This window comes from Armigeres subalbatus, chromosome 2, assembly GCF_024139115.2.
Source record: "Armigeres subalbatus isolate Guangzhou_Male chromosome 2, GZ_Asu_2, whole genome shotgun sequence".
Lineage (NCBI taxonomy): Eukaryota > Metazoa > Arthropoda > Insecta > Diptera > Culicidae > Armigeres > Armigeres subalbatus.
Genome location: NC_085140.1, coordinates 87601803 through 87628910, shown reverse-complemented (window position 1 = coordinate 87628910; position 27108 = coordinate 87601803). Strand labels below are relative to the sequence as shown.

Genomic DNA, 27108 nt, shown 5'->3' with positions numbered 1-27108 from the left:
GCGCTCTGGCATAAATGTCCATTGTCGCTCTAGATTAAACATATAATGAGTAGACCCCAGGCCTGAAACACTTCGCTTAGCCGATATCTATGCTTTCTGCATCAGTAAACTTCATTTCAACGGCATATAGGTACCGTTGTTCGGGGTGACATTGGGCCTAGAGGGGGTAAGATTGGACCAAAAACTAAAAATGTTTCCACTCCTAATATCTTAGAAACTGTTACGAATTTTGATGGAAACTACAAACGGTTCTAGGTTCTAGGCACGTCTAGGAAATCACAATACAATTTCTAAGTACTAATTGTGCTCGCATCATAATGCTTGGAACTTGAATGTGAAACTATTGATCGAATGAACCCGTATTAAAATAGTGTCAGTAATGCCCCACAAATCTATTAGGGGGAATGATGGCTTTGGCAGGTTTTGTTCTATTATTGGCAGGGGTTTTTTTATGACTGACTAGGCTCAAATTTGGCCTAAACATTCTTTGCATATCAAAGAATATTGTGGCCAAATTTTGTCGACAAAAACCCCCCTGCCAATAATAGAACAAAACCTGCCAAAGCCGTTTTTCCCCCTACATAACTAGTTTTTAGATCGATGGATACCTGGTTATCATGTTACGATAATCTGTTGTTGTTCTATCGAATTTTATGGATATTTTATATAGCGGCTCTGATTTTTCGTAAAAACGAGCAATGCACGCTAAAACAGGGTGAGATTGAGCCAAGCATTTGGTAAGAGCCGTAATGTAGGCAATTATTTTTAATAAACGATTGAATAGTGGCATCGTCACCGATGAACTTTATTTTATTTGGCCCAATGTCAATGTCAATGTGAGGGGTAAGAATGGGCCAACTTTGAAGAATTTCCTCCACTTATTATTTTTTCCCCACATTGTGGTAAATTTATTATTCAAGTTCGTACCAAACTAAAAAAAACTAGATTCCCAGGTTAACCACCAGAGCTTTGTAACATTTACTTGGAACATATCACATTTTGGCCCAATGACACCCCCCGTTTACGATACATAGAATGTGTATCAGCATTAATCAGGAGCTCCCGTGGTTCATCTGGAAGGTCTCTCGTGGAAAGAGGCACAGGAGGGTTGCGTTTAGGCAGGGTTCGTAGTTTCTGACGTGAAACTCGTGAACATTTCATTTTAGACATAAAAATGTTGTCGTATAATACGAAGTGAAAGGAAATTTGTTCTTTCAAAATTACGTCAGATTTTCTCGGTTGCGTTTGAATTAGTTTCAGGAGTTTATCATTAAAACAGCATTTGTGTGCATGTTCTACACGGGCATCGAAATTATTGACTGAGAGCAAAACCAGTTTCAGACGCAGCCTTTTATGTACCTTTTTCTGATACAGAATTTCATTGAGCTTGAGCTTAGTCTCCCTTAAGCACTTCCACAGTTATTAACTGCGAGGTTTTTAAGCCAAGTTACCATGTTTGCATTTGTCTATCATGAGACTGATAGGCTGATAGTTTTATGCCCAGGGAAATCGAGACATTTCCAATCCAAAAATTTCTAGACCGGACCGGGAATCGAAAACAGGCACCTTTGATTTTGCTTTATAGCCGCTCATTTTACCGCACGGCTAAGGTGCCTTCAACAAAGTACGTAACGCTGTAGGGGTAGGGAGGGTCAGGCCGTGATATCCATACAACCTTAAACACAAAAAGTGTTACGACGGGGAGGATGCAAAATCATCAAATTTTGTGTTACGTAATTTGTGAAAGAACCCTAAGGAGGGCCCCTAAAGCAAAGGGTATGCTGTCTACACAGTAAATTCGTAGTTATGGAGCATCCAGTCATAAAGCCATGCTGATCTACATGAATGTATTTGCTTACAGTGTGCACTAACGTAACCAATGATAACAAGTTCAAATAACTTCGTCACGGCGCATAACTATGTTATTCCCCTGCACAGTGTTTTATTTCGTCATTTTCACGATCGAAATACAAAAACTCGAAAAGTGTTGATTTTTGATATAAGGTTTGTTCACAGAAGTTTCAAGATATTCAGGAGCGCAACTTTCGATAAAAACAGTTTGATGATTAATCCCCCTAAAAGTTAGTTGAGAAAATTATTTTTCCACCAAAATGAGATAGACACGTAGTGTCCTCCGCAAAGTTGTAGCAAATTGTAATACGAGCAACTTTGCTGAACATGCCGAGTCTCTATCTCTTATATATAACAAACTTAAGACGTTTTATGTGAAAACCCCTTTAAAATCCTATTTTTCATTCTAACTATTTCCAATGATTTTTTCCATTTTTCGTCTCTTCTACAAAGTTGTTAAGCAAGCAAAATAACATGTTTTTGCTGAACATTGTAACTTTCCATCTCACATACAACAAAAGTTATCTTTAAATTATACATATTTTTAGAGGTATTTCCACTTATTATTACTCTCTTAATTGCAAAAAGTCGCAAATTTCTTTACGATATGCTGAAAGTCGCCCATTTCATCTTCCTACTAACATTGAAAACTTTTGTCGACAAGAGTCTTCTTGATTGATGTGTTAAAAATTTGTAAACCCAAAAAAAATCATAATATTTGAATAACTTTGGTTTTATAAGAGATAGGAAGTTACAATGTTCAGCAAAAACATGTATTTTTGCTGATTTGACAACTTTGTAGAAGAGACGAAATATGTGAAAAATCATTGGAATTAGTTAAAGTGAAGAGAATGATTTTAAGAGGGTTTCCACATAAAACATGTTAATTTCGTTATACCAAAAATATAGAAACTCGGCTTCATCGCCTTCAACATTCTTTTAGCTAAAACTAATTCCAATGATTTTTCACATTTTCCGTCTCTTCTACAAAGTTGTCAAATCAGCAAAAATACATGTTTTGCTGAACATTGTAACCTCATATTTCTTATTAAACCAAAGATATTCAAATATTATGATTTTTCATTGGTTTAAAAGTTTTTAACACAACAATCAAGAACACTTTTGTCGACAAATTTTTTCAATGTCAATAGAAAGATTAAATGGGCGACTTTCAGCATATTGTGATGAGATTTGCGACTTTTTGCAATTAAGGGAGTAATTATAAGTGGAAATACCTCTAAAATATGTATAATTTAAAGTTAACTTTTTTGGTATGTGAGATGAAAAGTTACAATGTTCAGCAACAATATGTTATTTTGCTTGCACAACAACTGTGTAGAAGAGACGAAAAATTGTAAAAATCATTGGAAATAGTTGGAATGGAAAATATGTTTTAAAAATGGTTTTTACATACAACTTACGTCTGTTATATATAAGCGATAGAGACGCGGCATGTTCAGCAAAGTTGCTCGTATTCCAAATCGCTGCAACTTTGCGGAGGACACTACTTATCTATCTCATTCTGGTGGAAAAATAATTTTCTCAACTCACTTTTAGGGGGATTAATCATCAAACTGTTATTATCGAAAGATGCGCTCCTAAATATCTTGAAACTTCTGTGAACAAACCCTATATCAAAAATCAACACTTTTCGAGTTTTTGTATTTCGAACGTGAAAATGACGAAATAAAACACTGTGCCCTGTAGTTATTAACGTCGCGCAATTGTTACCCTTTTCCGTACACGGGAAACATTTTGGCCATTTTCCAGCATAAAGGGAAAACTCCGCTAGAAGCTGAAAAATCTTCTGAATTGGACTCGCATGGTCCTGTTGAGAACGACAAGCGTGCTTTTTTTTTTCAACGATGTGGTTGACCACCTGTTGATTAGCTTATTGTTATGGAATCTGCAAACAGTAACTCTTCTTCAAACACACTAAAAAAATTGCCAAAAACTGCGTGTCAACAATTCCGCCATTGAAAAACATAGATTAAGTCTACCGTTTTCCTTGTGCTGGGCTGGATTCTTCTTTGATAGACTGATAACTGATTCTGACATAGTAGCGTTTCAAAGAAAGTTAACGGATTTTAGTAACATTTAGGAATGCGACTGTCGGGACATGCCTGCCTATCGATGACTGTGTTGACATCTATCGGATCGGCTGGAAACGAAGTACTATCACATGCAGGAAGTTTTCCTGGGTTATTATAGCTACTCGCTGACAGATGACGATCGCAAACTCCCATTTCCTGTCTCAAACAAAGGACCGAGTCGCTGGAAGCATTGGCTCTACTGTGTCGGTAGGGTGCTTTCTCAATGCAGGCAGTATTTGTGCGTCCCAGAGGATGGCTAAATAGATGAACAACAGGTGGTTCTGAGTGCAGTTATGGAAACAGGACACGACCGATGTGTCTTTCAGCGGCGTTTGCTATGGTTTCGATGTGCTGAAAGCTTGCCGGTAACAGGACGGAAGACCCCTTCTCCGACCTCAATCGTAACACCGGGACGACTGCTAGTCGCTGACGGGAAGGGTTCGATTTTGTTGAGTAGCCTTTCTTGAAGCAAGCGGAAATGATGCGTCCCGGGAGAAGACTGGAGATATTATGAAATTGCAGGAATGTTCAACGAGCGGTATTGTATTGTCACAGTTTTGATTACGAAGAAGTAGTCGCGCAAAAAACTAAAATACAGGGTTTGAATCCAAAGGTGAATGAGAGAATCTTTTACTTATGATGTCTGTATACACTCTCGATAGGTAGCATACCGTGAGAGACGTTTTTCGGTAGCTGTTACGATAATGAACTGGTTCGGGGGGCTACAACCCATGATAAATTTCTTTCAATAAGCACCAATTGCGGGGGGCACCAGTCCTGATGATGTATTTTGTTTTACACAGATGTGCAAAAAAATATAGTCCCCAATATTAAATAAGCGAGAACAAATCGTTTTATCGAACCCCATCGGTGGGGGCCGCCTATCCGAATTAGATTTTTTTCCAACTTGCATACAAGTGTGATAGTTTGTTTTCATGGCTTGTTATGATTCGAAGAGATTTTTGCCTCTTTATTATCGCTGTTCGTTATCTATTGAGAGCGATTTCTGCAAACCCTGCTAAAATATTTTCAGGTGAGGCAATGCTAGTTCATTGATCTACTTGCCTATTATTGATGCTCGGAAGACCCTGTCATCAAACCAGTGCTGATATTTTCATTGTCATTGGGAAAAATCACGCGATATTTACACAAAGCTCCCTCTCACTTTCTTGGAAAACATAAATAACAAAATGAGTTATCATAATATGGTCAAAGATTTTTATTTCTCGAAATTATATTAGTTACTAGCGGACCCGACGAACTTCGTTTCGCCTGAAATCGATTTATACTCTGATTAGTTATCGAGTTGTGTCAAAATTTCTGTTTCATTTGAATGAGAGCCCTCCTTTTCAGAAGAGGGAGGGGTTTCAAACCATCACAGAACCATATCTTCCCTTCCAAAACATCCACATTCCAGATTTGGTTCCATTTGCTAGAGTAAGTCTCGTGTTATGCAGAAATTGGTGTATCATTTGTATGGGAGCCTCCCTTTTCAAAAGAGGGAGGGGCCTCGAACCACCTTAAGAACCTTCCCCGGCCCCAAAAACCTATGCATACAAATTTTCACGCCGATCGGTTCAGTAGTTTCCGAGTCCATAAGGGTCAGACAGACAGAAATTCATTTTTATGCATATAGATTAAGATTATTACTACCGTTTTGACTTAAGTTCGAGATTTAACTGACTCATATTCTGAATACGGCGTTTTAGCGCCCTCAAATTAACATTTATGTTTCTCACTCCGGATCAATATTACAAATGAATTCAAGATTCCATGGAAATAATTACACGAATAAAGCAAAAATCGGCCATATAAAGTGTTCGAAATATGAGTCAGGTTTGGAATGATTCAAAACGGTACTTCCAACTCGGAAATCAGTAACAATATGATCATTTTATTGACTAGTCATCGTTGCTTACTCAAATCCATGGATTTTTTTTGAAATTTAGTTTTCAAAATAAAGCAATAAGGAATCCTGGCTGGAATGACTTATGACGTATAACGAGTTGTAGTATATTGTTGACTGATTGCAAAGGCAGGAATTTTCTTGGAGGGTCGCTGGAAACGTTGGAAAAATAAGGATAGGAAATGCTCGGTGATGATCTATACTGGCCCACAGTAGTACAAGGACAACTGCTGTCCGCTGGCGGGATAATCGTGACTACGATGAGGAGGATAGGGACTTTCCTAAAGTTAGAGGCAAATGTGCGTCTCGGAACAGAACGGAAGTCGTTTTTCAATCCAGTTATCTGTATAACTGGGAGGCTACGCCATTCATACACCTATGCCCAGGGTATTGAAGCGCTTCATAATTGTCAATTCCCCATCCAGTTCTGTGTTGAATATAGTTTTCGCTATTCTTTTTTTTTACATTCGCACTAAGTCACCAGCCCACTGAAGTCCATCCGTCTATTTCAACATCCACGCTTCATGTCTGTAAAAAGCCACTAGTAGAATCAGAGCTTTGTACAGAGCAAATATTGTTTCCGTATGCTTGTTGTGAGACCTAAGTTGGTTACGTAATCCGTAGAAGGCTCTATTTGCATCAGCAATATGTACGTCCTCTCACTTAACGGGAATCGTCATGTCACAAGCGGTTAAAAAATTCTTCAACTCAGCTTCAACCACATCTCCATCAAGCACTACCTCAGCATCAACATCACTAGGTCTTCCTCTATCTCTACCCGCAGCCATGTACTTTATCTTGGTACACGGTTAGAAAAAGTACCTAATATTAGGTACTTTTCACTCAAATCAGGGCTTCAGTGTAGGAACCCAAAATTAAGTATTTTTTCTCGAAAATAAAGTAAAATTCACCTAATATTAAGTAAAATATACTTAATTTTAAATAGAAACTAACCAAAAGTTAGGTAAATTTCACTCAACTTTTGTAAACACGAAATTACCTAACGTTGGGTTCCCACACTTTACTGCCCTTGCTCAGTGGTTTTACTCTTCATTTTATGACAACAAAGGGAAGAGAAAAAAAGTACCTAAAATTAGGTACTTTTTTCTAACTGTGTAGAGTTAATAGTTAAGCCTATCCTTGCCGTGAATCTATGTCAAAAGGTCGAAAGACGAAAGGTCGATCAAGAACAAGATGATAACAAGTTGGGTGTATTCCAAGGGAATTTGTGAAATTCATTTAACATAAAGTAATACTCTCATTGATGAAGGTTGAATAATGAGCAATTTTAGAAAAAGGAGTATTTATTATGAAACAATATTATGTGCTGAAATTAAACTAAGCCTGCAATCGTCACCCCTCGTCTTCAAGTTCAAGACAACTGTATGTAGGCATTATGGATGTACTATGTTTGTATTATCGAATGTTCGATGACATAGAATTTAAATAAATAGGAATTGTATTCGTTCGTGTAAATTCCAGCTGAGTGGTTCCTTCCATCCTTCATTCCGACGTTCATAATTCGTTTTATCTGTCCACTGTACATCTGTTGTATATTTGTTTTCCACTGTTGTTCGCTCTCCAACATTATGAACATCTTAGATAGTTCTGTTAGAGATAGTAAAGATTTTTGATTTAAGAAATGAATTATGTGACGAGCTAGTATGATATGAAACATCACAAAAAAAGAAATGAATAAAACTTGTATTGTGCGAGATTGATTCTCTCCATTTCAGTTTCTTGTCTTTATCGACCTTTTGTGCTTTTCGACCTTTTGTCTCTTTCGACCTTTTGACCCGTTCGACGTTTTGTTCTTTAGACCTTTTGTCCCGTTCGACATTTTATCCTATCGACCTTTTGTCCTTTCCGACCATTTGTTCATTCGACCTTTTGTCCCTAACCCTCTTGTCGTCTCCCTCTTCAGTGGGATAAAAGCCTCAACTACTGCTCTGCGATCGATTCCAATGAAGTCAATGTCGTCCGCAAAGCTCAGGAGCATATGCGACCGTGTTAAGGGTTCTTTCTAAAATTACGTAACGCTAAATGTGGTGATTTTGGACCGTCACCCTCCCCCTCGTAACACTTTTTGTATGGAAGGTTTATTTTTTTGTATGGATCGTAATGCTCGTAATGACCCCCTCCCTCCCCTTTCAGCGTTACGTAATTTGTGAAAGGACCCTAAGAGTGCAATGTTAAATTATAAATTCAAAAATGCAAGTGATGAACTTTGTATTACCTTAAAAATCACTCTAATAAAGATTAAAAAAAAAAAATTCAAAAATGCATCACTCTTCATCCATCCATCTAAGGTTGTAAACGACATTCTCGGATACTTATTCAAAAAAATGTATGTGATTTTGTAAACAAAAATTCTAACGTCGATTTGTCCAATATGATGGCACTCCCACGCAAACTAACACTACCAACAGGTAGCCGAAGGCATCCCCTGTATGTCTGTGGTGATGGTTTGCGTGGGACTGCTATCAGATTAGACAAACCGACGTTTGAATCTTTGTTTACAACATCACATACGTCCTTTTGAATAAGTACCCGAGATTTACATTTAGTCTGCAATCCAAATACTTGATTACGACCAATCAAGCGTTGCACGTTCCAGTCTTATTAGTCATTAGTGTCGCCGGAGAACCATATCAAAACATTATATGCCACAGCTCATTTCTTTCCACTGAGTCATACTCATATATGCTTTGAAATCAATGAACAGATGTTGAGTCAGTAAGGTTTACTCCCGGAATTTAACAAGGATCATTCGCAGGCTAAACATCTGATTCGTCGTTGATCGGCTTTTACGAAAACTTGGCAGGTATTCGTCGACGAAGGACTTCCCAAGCGGTCTCAGACTCATTCGAGCAGATGAATTCCGCAACTTCTAGCACTATGTTTTTTCTACAACTTTGTCTAACGGAACATTGCTCTATGTTCAATATTTACAGCGTGAAACGTTAGTATCGCTTAATATACTAAATGATAATAAGTGTTAGACAAAGCTTTCAGCTGTTCGACAAATACTATACAAAATACTAAATTATGATGAAATGATAAAATCAATCCTTATGTATTCGGTATTAGCCACTAGCAACCGACTGCTTGTTTTCAGACTGCAGACTGCAGCATCACCCGCTGGTACTCCTCATCAAACCAACCATTTCGTTGCGTCGTTGTTTAGCGCTCAACAGTTTCTGTACTGCTGTAGTCACAGTTTCATGAATATTCTAACACAATTTGTGGACGTCGCCTGATCCGTTGAAAATTGGCCCGATCGGTCATTGCGTTCTAAAGTTATTAGAAAAACGAAAAAAAACTCAAAGATTGCAGCAATGCATTCAAATGACCGCAAATGGATATGAATTGATGGAAAAAGTAAAATCTATCCCCCAAAAGTGCTATTTCAACCTCTCTTATGTGTTTTTCATTTTTTAAAGCGCGAGAAAGGCACCAACGCTAGGTGGATTGATCTGGGTTTTTATGTTTCAATCCTAACAACCAAATCGTAACGCATTGGATGCGTTACATAAAAATAATATATGAAATCATAAACCAACAATATACTGGATTCTTGAAATCATCCATTTCAGGAAACATTTTTTTCCCGTATACTAAATTTATTACAGGTGAAGACATTCCACTAAAATAGCTTAAACATTTTCTGCAAAAAATAGTTTATCTTAGCAGCCGAAAGTTGATATTTGCTATATGAAACCGTGTGGATTATGCTTCAAGTTTTCTTTTGAAAAGCCCTTGAAATAACGGCCTTATGATGCTAAACAGTTAGGTTGATAAGAGACCGCATCGTGCTTTCGTGCTGTGCGGTTCTTTCTCTCTTTGCGGAAGGAAGTTTTTAATACTACCCGAAGCTATTTTAATTTCAACGGTGCTTCTTAGCGCTATTTGTACCCACTGATCCCGTTACGATCTCTGCAAGGACCCGTGCCTTCGTTTTACGTTGGACCCGTTTGCGGAAGTAAAATTCCGACAAGCGGTGGTAATCCTGCAGGGACACCGTTCTGGGAAAAAACCTCTTAGAAGGTCACGTCTCCACGCTCAGCAATGAGTATTAACAAAAACAAGAGGAAGGGGAGTCTCTGAATTCTCCACTTCCTTCAAAGAAACAAGGTTTCAAGACCGTCCTGCCCAAGCGCGGAAAAAATAGAAGGAAGCTGGAGACTTCAGATATTCCTTCTAAATCTAATGTTGACATTGTTTCTTCTCCTATCGAACTGAGCAATCAGTTCGATTTGATTAATGATGAAATTGAGCAAATCGAATCTACCTTTAGCCCAGGTGATTCGATTCATGCGAAGAAACAAAGGATTCCGCCAATTGTGGTATCTGTTGCCGATTTGTCTGGCTTTCGGAATGAAATCTTGAGTAACCTTCAGGGGATCAAGGTTTCATTTCAGATTGCTAGGAAGGGTGACTGCCGCGTTTTGCCGGGATCCTTTGACGATCGCAAACGTCTTCTTCACTATTTAACTGAGAAGCGCCATAAATTCTTCACATACGACGACAAAACTGAGCGATTGTTCAAAGTCGTCTTGAAAGGTCTCCCCAGTGATGACAAATCACTGGATGAGATTAAAATTGAAATTTCTCAATTACTTGGATTTTCACCAGTCCAAGTAATTAAGATGAAAAAGAAATCCCATTCTGGTACTTCCCAGAGGGCATTTCTCAAGAATTTTATTTAGTTCATTTTAACAAAAGTGAACTAAATAATATGAAAAGTTTGGAAAAGGCCTGTATTATGTCTCATGTCCGTGTTACATGGGAACATTTCCGCAGGCCTGGGGAAATTTCAAAACCCTACCCAGTGCCGTAAGTGCCAAAAGTGGGGTCATGGAACCAAACATTGTCACATGGATGCTAAATGCATGATTTGTGGTGGATCCTCTCATGCCAAGGACGCATGTCCTGTGAGAGAAGATTCCAATAAATTTAAGTGCGCAAACTGTGGGGGCAATCATAAATCCAATTTCTGGGAATGCCCTTCACGCAAAAAAGTTTTGAATTCCCGTGCAAAATTGATGACGGGAAATTCCAATCGGATCTCAGATTCGACGGGTAGAAATTTTTCAAACGCTCAAATTTCGAAACCAGTTACCGGTCGAGCAATTCATACCCACCACAATTCACAAACAAATTTTGCCGCTCGTCAACGGGTAGCAAGCACTTCAGTAAATTCCAATTTTTCCAATGTACCTACGTGAACGTGCCCCTGGAGCCGACGTTCTGATGCAAACATCGCTGCTGGTAGACAAAATTTCTCTTCTCAAAATGAGGTTTATACCCATGTCCCAACGGAAAATAACGGTCATGTTGCCGATTCAGGTAGCATGACTGCTTCCGATTTTGATTTTTTAATATTGCCATTATAACTGAAATGTATTTAAAACCAGGACTCTCCATTAAAAGAGATCCAAATTATTTTATCTACAGAAATGATCGTCTTGACAGCGCCTGTGGTGGGGTCGCCATTGTCATTAATAGACGTATCGAACATAAATTATTTTCTTCGTTCGAAACCAAAGTTTTTGAAACCTTGGGAGTTTCTGTTGAAACAAATTTTGGACAATTTTCCTTCATTGCAGCCTACTTGCCTTTTCAATGCAATGGGCAGCAAAAGAATTTGTTGAAAGCTGATCTTCAAATTCTGACTCGCAACAAATCAAAATTCTTCGTAATTGGTGACTTCAATGCCAAACACCGTTCATGGAATAATGCTCAAAGCAATTCCAATGGCAAAATTTTATTTGAAGATTGTTCTGCGGGATATTATACTATTCAATATCCCAATGGCCCTACTTGTTTTTCTTCCAGTCGAAATCCTTCTACAATTGATTTAGTTTTAACGGATTCAAGTCAGCTGTGTGGCCAATTGGTAACTCATGCTGACTTTGACTCTGATCACCTTCCTGTGACATTTGAAATCTCACAAGAAGCCATTTATAATCCAATCAGCTCTACTTTTAATTATCATAGAGCTGATTGGGATTTATCAAAACATATATCGATAGGAATTTTGATGTTAATATTCCTTTGGATACCAAAAGTGATATTGACAATGCGCTCGTATCTTTGACAAATTTAATTGTCGAAGCCAGAGGCATTGCAATTCCTAAATGTGAAATTAAATTCAACTCCATTATTATTGACGACGATCTTCAGCTACTGATCCGTCTTAAAAATGTGAGGCGAAGGCAATACCAAAGAACTCGCGATCCCGCGTTGAAAGTTATTTGGCGAGATTTGCAAAATGAAATTAAAAACGTTTCGCTATTCTGAGAAATACCAACTTTGAGAATAATGTCTCGAAGTTGGATCCCAGTTCGAAACCCTTTTGGAAATTAACAAAAATTCTTAAAAACCTCAAAAGCTAATTCCAGCGCTTAAAGAGGGAAATAAAATTTTATTAACAAATGGCGAAAAGGCTCAAAAACTTGCTCAGCAGTTCGAGAGTGCCCATAATTTTAGTCTAGGTCTCACTAGTCCAATTGAGGATCAGGTTACACGGAGCTTCGAAGACATTCTCAACCAAGATAAAGTTTTTGACCCTTCGTTGGGAACTAATTTGGATGAAGTGAGATCTATTACTAGAAATTTTGAAAATATGAAAGCCCCGGGTGATGATGGTATTTTCTACATACTTATCAAAAACTTCCTGAGAGCTCTTTATCCTTTTTGGTTAATTTATTTAACAAATGTTTTCAATTGGCATACTTCCCAGATAAATGGAAAAACGCCAAAGTTGTTCCAATTTTGAAGCCGGACAAAAACCAGCTGAGGCTTCTAGTTATCGCCCAATCAGTTTGCTTTCTTCAATAAGCAAACTGTTTGAAAAGATTATTTTAAATAGAATGATGGTTCATATTAATGACAATTCTATTTTTGCTGATGAGCAATTTGGTTTTCGCCATGGGCATTCAACCACTCATCAGTTATTAAGAGTTACGAACTTAATTCGGCTCAACAAATCTGAAGGATATTCGACTGGAGTTGCTCTTCTTGATATAGAGAAAGCATTTGACAATGTTTGGCATGAAGGTTTGATTGTAAAATTGATGAATTTTAATTTTCCTCTGTACATCATTAAATTGATCCAAAATTATTTATCAGATCGCTCACTGCAGGTAAACTACCAGAATACTAAATCTGATAGATTACCTGTAAGGGCTGGTGTCCCCCAATGCAGCATACTGGGGCCCATATTGTATAACATTTTTACTTCTGACTTACCTGATTTACCACCAGGGTGTCAAAAATCTTTGTTTGCATATGACACAGGTCTCTCAGCCAAAGGGCGTAGCCTTCGTGTCATTTGTAGTAGATTGCAAAAAAGTCTGGATATTTTCTCCACTTATTTGCAAAAATGGAAAATTTCCCCGAATGCTTCCAAAACTCAGCTTATAATTTTCCCACATAAGCCGAGAGCTTCTTATTTGAAACCTTCTAGCAGACATATTGTCACTATGAATGGGTCTAGCGAAGCTAGATATTTAGGACTTCTGCTAGATCAAAAATTAACTTTTACAAATCACATTGAAGGTCTTCAAGCCAAATGTACACACTAAACAAGGACTTCGCTGTTCGGTAATTATTTTTACAGTTTTAGTTCGGTAAATCATGATTTTACTGAGATAATTGTAAAACTACTGTCAAAATTGATATTTTAACCGATGACTCAGTAAATGGAAAAAAATATTACTGTACACCGTGAAGAAATTACTGAATTATTGTTCGGCAATTCATTAGTTTATAGGCTGTTCGGTAATAAACTACTGGTACTGACAGTGAAACATATAACTTTACCGAACATTTTATCAAATATACTTGAAAAATTACCGGAGACAACTGTTAACAAACAATTGAAACTAAATAGAAAAGAAACAGACGCCACTTGCATTACTCTTCAATTCGCGATTTTGCTTCAGGGAGATTTTGTGAGTTCACAAATTTTAGTTTTTTTTAATCATTTGCATGTGATGTGATAAGCATAGTGGTCTCATATCGTTTTAAACGATGCAATTCTGTTTGTGCCGGCGTTCACAAGTTATTTTGTGAAAACAAATTATTTTGTTGTTTGACTTCATGGTTCGGCTAGAATCCATTCTAGTTGTGAAGTCCACTGATGAATATAGTTTTGTTGACCGCCAGTATAACAAGAAAAGCATCGCACAAAAATTGCATATGGGATCAGTATGCTTGAGACTGTAACTGAAAATATAAATGATCAATTAAACTGATGCGATGGAGGAAAAAACTTTCAGTGAAAACTAATTGGAAATGAGGCAGTTAAATATAACAAAAATATCAAAAAAAAAAATACATAATGTCAATTGATGTTTGGAGAGCAAAAAGGAACTCATGACTTCTTAAATATTACAATGTATTTTTTGTCTTCCTTTTTAAAATTCTTTTCTCTTTTCCAAAAAAAAAATCTATAATCTATTTACTGATCCATCCGTAAAATGAATAAAATTTTACCGAAAGAAATGTTAATGTTTTACTGACGTCCTGTAATTTTATTGACATATCCGTTAGTAAAATTACTGATAACATCGTCAATTTTTTACCGAACAAACTGCAATTTTTGACAGTTCAGATTAATTTTCATTTACTGAGCGTTCGGTAATCAAAAAAATTACCGGGCTCATTACCGAACGTTCAGCTGTTTGAAAACCCGGTAAAATTTTACCGACTCCAGTGATCTGAGTTTACTGTGTAACAAATATATTAAGTGTCTATATCCACTTATAAACAGAAAATCAAAACTTTGTCTTAAGAACAAACTTTTGATTTACAAACAAATTTTTAGACCTGCCATGTTGTATGCTGCGCCAATATGGACTAGTTGCTGCAATACCAGAAAGAAGGCACTTCAGAGGATTCAAAATAAAATTCTGAAAATGATTCTGAAGTTGCCTCTGTGGTATAGTACCAATGAACTTCATAGAATTTCTAATATTGAGACATTGCAACAAATGTCCAACAAAATAATTTCCAATTTTAGACAAAAATCGTTACAATCTTCTATTGCAACGATTAACTCCTTGTACACTTAGTGGTTAAGATTAGTTTAAGTTGAAAACATTATAATTCCTACATGGTTCAATTCAACCAGAGGAAAAATTCTAACTGTCAGAGGCAATTGAAATGTATTAATAATAACTAAAAATATAACATAGCAAATAAGGATGATAGTGTTAAGAAAACACGGAACACCTAGTCTAAGAGATGAATGCATGTATTAGATAATTAGCAAATAAAATTAGTTAAAAAAAAAGTTAGTTTGATAACAGACTGACGCAAATGTGCTAGAGCGAATGCGTCCGGCACAAAAGGATTTCTTTTATGGCCGTACGGTAAGTTGTCTAGACGCATGTGCTGTGGAGTGTGAGTTCGATTACTGCCCTGGTAAAGAATAAACTCTTCGTAAAGCGGAAAATTCTCCACTTGTCCATTGGGTTTAAGGTGAATGTCCTGTCTGTTGTCTAATGCTAGATGTTAAGTGTTCAGTCTGTGCGACCTCTGGTCGAAAACTGTGATTCTGCCTGTCTTTTTTTTTAATCGTAACGCATTGGATACGTTACATAAACATAACTTATAAAATCATGATCTAAATTCCTGAAATCACGAAATAAGTTCATGATGTACTTTCATACCATGAAAGTTTACTGGATTTATGAAATCATGAACTATGTTCTCATTTCGGGGAACATATTTTTTCCCGTACAATTCCTGCAGTTAGTATGTCATCGGCTTTAGTTTACCTTACCTTCGCTGAGCCTGATTGACTGTTAACCTCGATTTAGTTCAAGGGCGTCTAAACACGCGCTAATTATTTTTGCTTTTTGCTGATCTAAGTTTGACAAATATGTTCAAACGATCATCTAAGAGTCAGTTTTTCATTGTAAAATTGTTAAGAAGAAGCCACAAACATGTTTATACTCTGCATAATTGATTGAACAGTCCCTTTCTCAATGTCAATGACACTTTCGAGATATGCCTGAAGCATGTAGTTTAAGTGGAATGTATTAAACTGACTACTGAGTTGAATGGAATAGCTATGATTCATCTTAGAAATAGGCAAGTTTTATGTGTCTGTTTACATGCTTCCACTAAATAAGGATGTATGAGAAGAATATTGATACTTTCTTCGTTATGTTAATACATAGAACGCTTATTTGTTATTAGTGCAATATCATAAGTTTTAGTTTATTTGAAATTTGAAAAAGTGCGCTGTGATTAATCAATTCTATTCGGTATGATTTCATCAAAAACCACTGTATTCGAGTTGACATTGGTGTTGTTTATGCATCCCTCAAAACGCTTCCAGCTCAGGTCACCTGTCGGCAGTATTCCAGCCGCACATGATTTTGTTTATATGCATCACTTGACACCACATTACCTACACACTATTTTGCCTCTTCAAGAAAAATTTGCCCGGCCATGATGTGCAGAGTACCTACATCTACACCAATATCACATGTTTGCGCCTCGGATAAACCGCTTATTAGCGCCATCCAACGAGAAATCGATTAGTATACGATATTGTGCATTCAACCTGGCGGTGGCTGGTATGCTAATGATTTGTTTACCATGCTGTTGTTTAGTTGAGACGCTTCTCGTTATAGGGTGGCGGAATATGAGTACCGGTACTTCTACATGACGGCACCTTCGCATAAGTTCGTACTTCTGCGCCGACTAACTAATAGGCGATAAATGAGGCTGCTGAGCGTTGTCTCGAAAGAAAATCTATTTGCACTGATCTCAGAAATAATACTCAAGGTTTAGAATCGATTACACGGGTCCTTTTACGGTCGGAGGAATCTATCCGTTTTGACATGTTTACATGCTTCGGAATGGCAAACCTTTTCTGAGAAACACTGCCAGTTAATAAATGGCTGCTCAGAATGGAAAACGAAAATATTTCAAGCAAAATGAAACATATTAATAGTGATAAGTACGCGGAATGCTGCCAACTCAAGTGTAAACACGAAGTCGAATTGATAAGCCAAATACTCCCGCACCATGTCTCGCTTCGCGATAATACGGAGCTCGCGAGGCGATGATTGCTGAAACCTGTCTGTCCCGGCACAGCGCGTTTCATCTCCTTCGGTAAGCAACGCAGCAGCTGAAATGAAGGAGCTTTTATGACTGGTTGCTGCCGCTGCCGTGCCGCGATTACCCTCGATCCGTTCCGTGTCAATGCTTATCAGAATGTTTCCCGAAGGGGGCGATAGGGCGCAAAATTGTTGAACCAAAACAGAAGAACACTTCCCGAATTTGTGGCGATTTTTTACTAAAGAAAAACTTTTACTCTATGCTATTCTCTTCTAACCAGGTACCGGTGAATCGGGTAAATCGACATTCATCAAACAGATGCGTATCATCCACGGTAGCGGTTACTCGGACGAAGACAAACGTGGCTTTATCAAACTAGTGTACCAAAATATTTTTATGGCAATGCAGTCGATGATTCGGGCGATGGACCTGCTAAAAATCCAGTACAGTGATCCAGCGAACATCGTAAGTGTCGGGATGGGTGTGCAGTGCATTGGCGTAGCTAGCTAGTGGTTTCGATACACTGTTTGTGGTTTCAAATTAAGAATTTATGATTTGTATAAACAAACAGCTCCTTCTCGATGAGCCTACGCCGAATAGAGTATCCTACGCCACAGGCAGCACTTTATAAAAGTATCAATGACACATAAGTAGAACAATTCTCGCTTAACTTTTCAAAAGGACCTAAGTAACATTTTTTTCATGAATTAATTTGAATACTGCAATCAAAAGCTTTTATGTTGTTCTGTTGATTGCAATACCCAAATTAATTCATGAAAAAAATGTGACTTAGGTCCTTTTGAAAAGTTATGCGAGAATTGCCTAGCTACGTCAATGGGGGGTGTGGTGGGATCGCAATCGTAATCACCAACGTTCACTATTTTGCCATTTTAGGAACATGCGGAGCTGATACGCAGTGTAGACTTCGAAACGGTGACCACATTTGAACCGCCGTACGTTCAAGCAATCAAGGACCTGTGGGCTGAAGCGGGAATCCAGGAGTGCTACGACAGGAGGAGAGAATATCAGCTAACAGATTCCGCCAAATAGTACGTATGCCTAGAGTTCAATTCTTCCCTTTTGTAGAGTAAGTTGTCCACAAAACTGGAGGGACTAACCCTGACCTGTACCGCAGTAGAATTTCAGCATCACGATTTGAAAAGATTACAGGACACACCCGATGATAGTCAACGATTGTAACCGAATTTTTTCCCGTAAATTCAATTTTTCTCTCATACTTTTCGTCACAATAAACAGTTACCTAATGGAAATTGACCGTGTGGCGGCGACCGACTATCTTCCAACGGAGCAAGACATTCTGAGAGTGCGTGTGCCCACGACGGGAATTATCGAGTATCCCTTCGACCTAGAGGAGATTCGGTTTAGGTACCTTGCCTGAATAAATAACGTCTCAATTGTTATGATTTCTCATATCTCTGTGTCGCTTGCATCAAACACTTCTACGATGGTGGTGTTTCGTTTGATTTTGTCTGGAGAATGTTTCGTTTGCATCTCTTGGGTTTCGTTTTGTTTACGGTTTTTGTGATTTAATAAAAAAAACATCCGCAGCATTCACTATAACCAATTTTTAACATATTTTTTTGTTGTTGTTTACAAGCGCATCCTCGATTTATGTTGTGTTAATATAGCGTTATGCCGAATCGGTGATTTAATTGTACTAATTCAATTACATATGTTTTTTTTTCGTCACATTTTTTTATCATCTGTCTGCGCTTCATAACCCGGTCATTCGCGTTCTTCCTTAACTCCTTGACTAGGTTGAATTCCCAAGCTGACTTTGGGATTACTGGTGGACAATAAAAATAGTCTCTTTGATTTGCGATTCAGCAGGCAATTTAGAATATTAGAGAATAATAAATTAATTGTTTGTTAGTAAGCCACGATGTTTTGTGTCGGTCTCTTGCAATGTCTTCATACATAGTAAATAGCCAAAATTTGCTTAGGACTTCCATGTCTATTTTAAGGCATTTTTTTGTTAATAAAAATCAAAATTTTCATAAATGAGTTCTATGCATTCAACGGAAATTATCAAATAGAAATTAGCTGCATAAACTAGAACATTTTCCAAACAAAACTAGAAGGGTTCCATGGAAAATATATTCTTCTCATAAATGAAACAAAATTAGCGTTTAAAATAAGACATTTAGGGGAAATTACGGCTTTGGCAGATTTTGTTTTATTATTGTCAGGGGGTTTTCTATAACTAATTTCATAAAATTTGGTCATCAAAAATCTCCCTGACAATATTAGAACAAAACCTGCCAAAGCCGTCATTTTCTCTATTTAAAAATAATGCTTTTTTCATTATTTTTTCCTTCGAAATATAGATTGTTCTATGAAAAATTGGTTGCCTTTTTTCCATTTGCTTATTTCCCAATATTTGTAATTATCTTCCAGTTAGTATTCCCAAAAAGTCCGTGGCACGGAACCCGACAAAAATTTGGCCGAAAAAGTTTTCCATAGTGCAGTTTTAACAGCAAAAACTGCACGCAACATTATTATATTTGTTTTGCCTGCTTTTACCATTTACTTTCAATCATAATTGTTCCCTGGCTTTCTGACATGTGCGTGAGTATGTCTGTTGCCTTGATGGGTCTTGGCTCTGGTGTTGCTGCTTGCAACCAACCCGCCATAATAATACGCCGGGTGTTTGCTTTTCACCCCGTGTCCATAACGAGGATAGCGGCGCTCTCATCTATCATAATCATATCAGCGAAACGCTTTGCCACTTGAAGCACATACGGCTGCTGGCCACGTTCGCCATCACGATACCGCAACCCTAGGCAGACGTTCTAACACCGAGTAGATCTCTTCTGACAACAGCACTGTAAAAGCTTATCGGCTCTGTTGTACAGTGGACTTGGACCCATGATTTGAGCGCGTATTCGTTGATCATTACTCACAATCGGAGGCACATTCGCTGGCCCGGCCCGCGAGCCGCAGTCACTCATCTCAATTTTTAATTTGCTTTGACAGCTTTGCTCCACTCACGTGCCCGGTTGCATGCCACCGCCATCGAAACCGGATCAGTATGTCTACTGTGGAAGCTGCTGCTGCAACAGTTGCGATACAGTCTTTCTATTACTAAAATGAGGCTGTGCTAGCAGTCACTCAGTCTGTAGATGTGCCAGCCAGCCATATGTGTGTGATTGTGAGTATGAGACCATAGATCAATTTTGTTGAGCGAGTTAGAGCTGCGATCGTTTCCAGGAAACAATTATTGGTCGGGCATCCTTTGATAATTCTTGCGCTTCGTAAAAAAAAAATCAGCGTTGATACAGTATCAATATGCTGTCGCCTGTCAGTCACGTGATTGGGACGCTGAACGGTTGCATGTTTACAATTAGATAGAGGTGGAGTTAGGGGATTTGTCGGAAATTATAAGGGTTTTAAAAATTGTGTTGTTGAAAATGGTCCCTATTTAATCGTATCATTTGGTTTTAGTTTATGAATAGCTCAAGATATTATCGTGAAAACTTTTGCACACTAGTAGGTACACTAGTATTATTACGATATCTTAATGCGGTCGAACATTTTTTATTAGGTGTTTTTTTATTAGATATTATAGAAAAACAATACATTGTATTGTAACACTACCACTCAAAACAATAAATTTGCTATAGAATATATTGTAGATGCAACCATAGAAATACATTAAAATGAATTGTTATTTACTGAAATGTAAATGAAGTTTTCGCAATAGAGTAAACGGGCTTTTAAGTATCGTAACTATGCAAAATTTAACATTTCTCCATACACTTTTTCGTCAATCAATACTACATTGTATGGTAAACATATTATAGACATAATTGATCAAAATGTTTCAAATACAATACCTTGAAGTGTATTTTTATTTTAAACCAATACAAACGTTCAACAATGAAATTTTAGGAAAAATAATGCATACTGCAGAAACTGGCGCGAAGAGGCTAATATTTTTCAAAAGTGAATAAATGATTAAATCTTCTGTTCTGAAACGAATAAAAAACAATTTAAAGTATAGTAACTTTAATGTATTATGTTAACTTCTTTATCCACACTATGGATACGATATGAGCAATAGGGTGGCTCAAAAAACACTTTTTCAATTTTTTCGATGGGCCGCCCTCTTATTCTGTTCTATTTGATGCTCTGATACTCTGGACAAAATTTCAGCCAAATCGGTCAACGTTTGGGCGGTGCTAACTCGTTGGAAGTTTATATGGAAAAATGTATGCAGAAAAATCCAAAAACAGTGATTTGCAGTTGGACGGCACAATTTACGGTCAAGAACCATGATACTTATTCAGGTCTTGTAGAATTAAATACAGAATGTTATGCTGAAAACCACGAGAAGATTAGAGTTTATTAGGCAAAGATATTAGCATTTTACTGTAGTGTTGTAGGGATGAATTTATTTCTTTTCAAAGGTGAAGGAAACGAAATTTGCTCGAACCCCACTGCAGAGAAATGCTAATAACTTCGCCGGGCAAACACTAATCTTTTCGCGGTTTTTAAATTCTTCAAGACCTGAATGAGTATCATAGTTCTTTATCGTAAATTGTACCGTCTAACTTCAAATCACTGTGTTTCGATGTTTCTGCATACATTTTTCCATATAAACTTCCAACAAGTTTAGCACCGCCCAAACGATGATTGATTTGGCTGAAATTTTGTCCAGAGCATCAGGGCATCAAATAGAACAGAATAAGAGGGCGGCCTATCGAAAAAATTGAAAAAAACATTTCCATACTAGTTTGAGCCACCCTAATGAGCAACCATAATAAAACAATATTTTCTGTGGTATACTGTACATTATTTGGTAAATCTATTGTTTACACTATTGATTCAATAGTAGGGCCCATTCACAAATTACATAACGCTTTAGGGGGTGGGAGGGTGTCTGTCAGAGCGTTCGGCCCATACAAATTTTAGAAACCTTCCGTACAAAACACGTTACGAGGGGAAGGGGTTGAAAATGATCTATTTTAGCGTTATGTTATTTGTGAATGAACCCGTACAGTTTTATCCGGGTATCCTTCACCTAGGTTCTAGATCAGAAAACATTGCACTATGGTCCAGGATACAGATTTACGCGGAAAGATGCATTTTACGCCAAAACTATATTTATATCATTATGGTGCAACCAAAAAATCATATAAAATCATTTAAAAAAAAATTAGAAATTTTTTTTTTTTTTGGAATGTTGACATGTTATGTTCTACAAAGTTGTAGCGCAGCTTATTCCAATCAATTTTGCTAAAAAAAAACTTTTCTGTGGCTTAGTTGGCTGATTTAGAGCAATTTTACCTAGTTGAATTAGGGTGTACCTCACAAAAACAGTATTTTTGATCTACTTTTTTTGTTTTGGATTTCTCGAAAAAGTTGTTTTCAGCTGACTTTTAGAGCTCAAAAAAATGCAAGTTATAATCGTTTTTCTGTCAAAATTACATTTTTTTCATAAGTTGATATCTCCGGTTAGGGCAGACCAAAAAAATATGTTTACACGGCATTTGAAAGAGAAATTCATATTCTTCATTATGTCAAAAAATTGGGGATATGTTATTTTTTTATCTCAAGTTTTACTAATTTTACTAAAATCATGTTTTTTCAAATAAATTGATATAACTCGACAATGGAAGAAGATACAGACGATATTCTTATAGCAAAACACGCGTTTTGGAAAGCCCCAAAAGTCTTCAGAAGGTGACATCCGTGAAAAATGAAAAATGAAATGAGCAGATCATAAATATTATTTTTTGAGGGACACCCTAATTCTGGTAAGTAAATTTACACTAAACAAGTGAGCTTAAGAGATACATAAAAAGTTTATTTAGAAAATTTGTTTGAAAAAGCTGCGCTGCAACTTTGTAGAACATTTTATGTCCATATTCCGCAAAATAAAAAAAATAAAAATTTCACATTTTTATAAATTGACCCACCCTATTTTTCGGTAACTCTATAATAAGGGCCCGAGTATCCAGAACAACTTTGTAGAACAATTTTTTTTCTTTTCTCGTAAATCTTGCAATACGATGATAATAATAAAACTTATTAAAAGTGTTAAAGCTGTAGATTTTTTATTTTTCATTTCTCATAAATGTCTTCTTCTGAAGACTTTTAGGGCTTTCCAAAACGCGTGTTTTGCTATAAGAATATCGTCTGTATCTTCGTCCATTGTCGAGTTATATCAATTTTTTTTTGAAAAAACATAATTTTAGTAAAATTGGTAAAACTTGAGATAAAAAAAAAACATATCTCCAATTTTTTGACATAATGAAGAATATGAATTTCTCTTTCAAATGCCGTGTAAACATATTTTTTTGGTTTGCCCTAACCGGAGATATCAACTTATGAAAAAAATGTAATTTTGAGAGAAAAACGATTATAACTTTTGATCGGTAGAAGATATTGAGCATATTTACCCATCAAAAGTTGCATTTTTTTGAGCTCTAAAAGTCAGCTGAAAACAACTTTTTCGAGAAATCCAAAACAAAAAAAGTAGATCAAAAATACTGTTTTTGTGAGGTACACCCTAATCCAACTAGGTAAAATTGCTCTAAATCATCCAACTAAGCCACAGAAAAAGTTTTTTTTAGCAAAATTGATTGGATTTGGATTTTTGACAGAAAAATGATTATAACTTTTCATCGGTAGAAGATATTGAGCATATTTACCCATCAAAAGTTGCATTTTTCTGAGCTCTAAAAGTCACCTGAAGACGACTTTTTCGAGAAATCTAAATACTGTTTTTGTGAGGTACACCCTAATCCAATTAGATAAAATTGCTCTAAATCAGCCAACTTAAGAGCTACAGAAAAAGTTTTTATAGCGAAATTGATTGGAATAAGCTGCGCTACAACTTTGCAGAATATAACATTTTTTTATATGATGGGCCACCCTATTTTTTGGTTGCACCATAATGATGGCTTTACTATTTCGAACAATTTTGTAGAACAACAGTTTTTTTCTAAAACATATAGTTTTGGCGTAAAATGCATCTTTCCGCGTAAATCTGTATCCTGGACCAGTGGACCATAGTGCATTGATGTTAGTCGAGCTTCTATACAGGACAATGTCTCATTATATGACACCGTTAAATTTTCGAAATCATATTGACCTTTGAATGCCTTCATGATCAAGTAATATCCAAATGAAATAAATCCCAACATAAAATCGGCTGCACGACTGCCTTTCTTCGTCCTCCAGTTCAATATATTTCAACCCAACCGCAAATCAAATACATCTACAGTACAACTTGTTCTTTCGCCCAACCATCACAACCAACATGACACAGTTACTTGAGTGATCTGGCGCGAATTGAAGCCGAAGAGTACCTCCCGACCGAGCAGGATATCCTGCGAGCTCGAGCACCAACCACCGGAATACTCGAGTATCCGTTCGATCTGGATAGTATTATCTTTAGGTAAAGTGCTGGCAGTGTCCACTTACTTGCTAATAAGGTCGAAAAGTTAGTATTGCTAGATTGTTTCAAAAGAGCTTCGTCCAAATCGGTGATAGTATTGCCAGTATTCTGCCCAGCCTTCTATCAGGCCACAGTATGGAACCGGGAACTAAATGTGTAGGATTTTCGCTGATGGTGCTATAACGGTGGTGCTAGTTGAATATTTTCTGCTCTTTGACATAACACCGGTTAAACATTAGAAACTCTTCAGGTTTGCGCTTAAGTTCATGTGTGTGAAAGTATTGTATAGTGTCAGATTCCTCCTGTGTACATCGTCCCCGAATTCCATGAACTCATAAAAAGTATGCTTCGTTATCTACATTTAAGACTCATCTATTATTACACATCATATTCGCATCACAATTGATCGTTGATTTCGTCATTAACATGCTTGGTTCATTTTGTTTTTATTTCATCGTGGTAATAAAAGCTTTGGTTCTTGTTATTTGCGTAGCTTACTAATATGCTTGATTTTTACTTTCATTTCTATCCATACTTAATCTGCTGAATTATTCTGACGATCCCCTCTTTATTTCCAAAATAGAATGGTCGACGTCGGAGGACAGAGATCTGAAAGAAGGAAATGGATTCACTGTTTCGAAAATGTGACATCAATTATCTTCTTAGTGGCGCTATCCGAATACGATCAGATTCTGTTCGAATCGGAAAATGAGGTATAAATTCCTTTGCTATCAGATGAAACGGGTGTGAACTAATCTTTATTGACTTTCCACATTTGCAGAACCGTATGGAGGAATCGAAAGCTTTATTTAAGACCATCATCACGTATCCATGGTTCCAGCACTCGTCAGTAATCCTGTTCTTGAACAAGAAGGATCTGCTGGAGGAAAAGATTATGTATTCACATTTGGTAGACTACTTCCCAGAGTACGATGGTAAGTGCTTGCTTCATGACACAAAATATTAAATAATATGGAAAAATAATCTCTGAACGAAATACAAAACGCACGCGATAGGACCGAAACAAGATGATGTCAAGGCGAGAGAGTTCATTCTTAAAGTGTATCTGCGGGAAAACCCGGATTCGGACAGAATGTGCTATTCTCATTTCACTTGCGCTACAGGTCAAATAACTATTTTCTTTCAATATTGCCAGTGCTCTAAATGCCTAGAAATGCGCGCGCTAGAATCGTATCTTTGCTAGAATTGTACCTTTTGATTCATCCGTATCGCTAGTCCTGCATCTTATGGCTTTTGTCCAATTTACTGCCCTTTCAGGACCACAAAGAGACGCAATAGCTGCCAGAGAATTTATACTCCGCATGTTTGTAGACTTGAATCCAGATTCGGAAAAGATTATTTACTCGCATTTCACATGCGCAACAGGTAAGCTAGTTACCATAATCATCACCTTCTATAACACACATCATAATCCATTTACTGTACGCATTATAACCATATCGTATTAACATTTTGTCGTTTTCGTAATTGTCACCACAATCAACTAGATTTGACAAACCTAGGGGAAAATGCTTCAGTTGATCGCTTTTCGGTAGTGTCGGTTTTACCAAAACTATGTTATTCTCAATAAAAAATTAACTAATATGTGGTCATTCGTTTTACGTTTTGTTTTCGTTTCTTCCACTTTTGGCGATTCACCAACAGACACGGAAAACATTAAGCTCGTATTCTGTGCCGTCAAGGATACGATTATGCAGACCGCGTTGAAGGAATTCAATTTGGCATAATTCTGGGTTTTTCATAAAATATCTATTCCATATGTTCAGTGCAGGGTTGTTCATATATATTATTGCATCATTCGTACTTGTTGCAAGAGAGTTAATCAAATTACGGATTAGACTAATTTGATAGTGTATTGTTAGCGTTATTTCGCACGTGGAATCAATCATCTGATTCATTTACACAGGTTTCGAATAAAAACATATTAGCAAAATAACATTTGTGTTGGTTTCTTTGGTTTTTGGATTCTTTATTAACTGATTATTTCGAATATAACTTGGAATGATGAACGTGATCGCGACTACTTAGTCATTAAGTATCTTCCGTTTTAAAATAATATCTCGCATCAAATATAGAAAAAAAGCGACTCGTGCTTGAACAGTTTGTTTATCAATTTTAACTAGAAGACTTTTGGTATTGAAGCCAATTTAGCATTGTTGAAGGCGGCCTTTAATAGTTTCTTTTAAACGAAACTCTATTAATATCTGCAATTATCCCCATTATATAAAGTTCGAAATAATTGTTCAGCTCACAATAAAGAATCACGTTTATTGTGTTGCGGATATGTAGGAATGCAGTAATTATTGTAGGTTAGGTTTCAAGCGTACTTGACCTGGCACAGCAGTTGATCACATCAACTCCAAAACAGTTTGAAGAATCCCAAAAATACTGTTTGGGTAAGGCTGAGATGCAAATCATACAGATGGGCTTTAGGAAGCTGCATGGACATGATTGGTTTCTGTCGGTTTTGTATCATGCATAATTGACTTGGTAGAGCAATTGAGCCAAGCGTCAGAACAATGTGGGTGGAGACCCTTGAACATCCGTTTTGCGTGAAACTGAGTGGTAAATCATATGCATTTGCTCCTGATACTAGAACGGACATGGTTGTCTTGTGTCAGAATTGTATCGGACATGATAGGGCATTTGATATGAACTTCAGAACAGTTCGAAAAACCAAAATTTTCTGGTTTGGGAAAACTGGAGTCGCAAATCGTATACATAGGTGG

General features: G+C 37.0%; 1 protein-coding gene across 16 annotated transcripts in view; it reads left to right on the top strand.

The window, feature by feature from the left end:
* LOC134209758 (guanine nucleotide-binding protein G(q) subunit alpha) overlaps nt 1-27108 on the top strand; it is a 94984-nt gene that overhangs the window by 51563 nt on the left and 16313 nt on the right. For 12 of the 16 annotated variants that reach the window (XR_009978778.1, XM_062685796.1, XM_062685795.1 and 9 more), the window contains 6 exons: nt 17213-17397; nt 17827-17981; nt 18190-18318; nt 24942-25071; nt 25140-25293; nt 25637-25744. Coding sequence is in view for 15 of the 16 variants with exons in the window: in XM_062685796.1 (XP_062541780.1) it covers nt 17213-17397; nt 17827-17981; nt 18190-18318; nt 24942-25071; nt 25140-25293; nt 25637-25744 (861 nt within the window). In the remaining variant the exon portion in view is untranslated. Of the gene's footprint in view, nt 1-17212; nt 17398-17826; nt 17982-18189; nt 18319-24229; nt 24359-24941; nt 25072-25139; nt 25294-25374; nt 25483-25636; nt 25745-26023; nt 26318-27108 lie in introns of those variants that run through there. The other 4 variants (XM_062685797.1, XM_062685784.1, XM_062685782.1 and 1 more) reach the window with 4 other exon arrangements.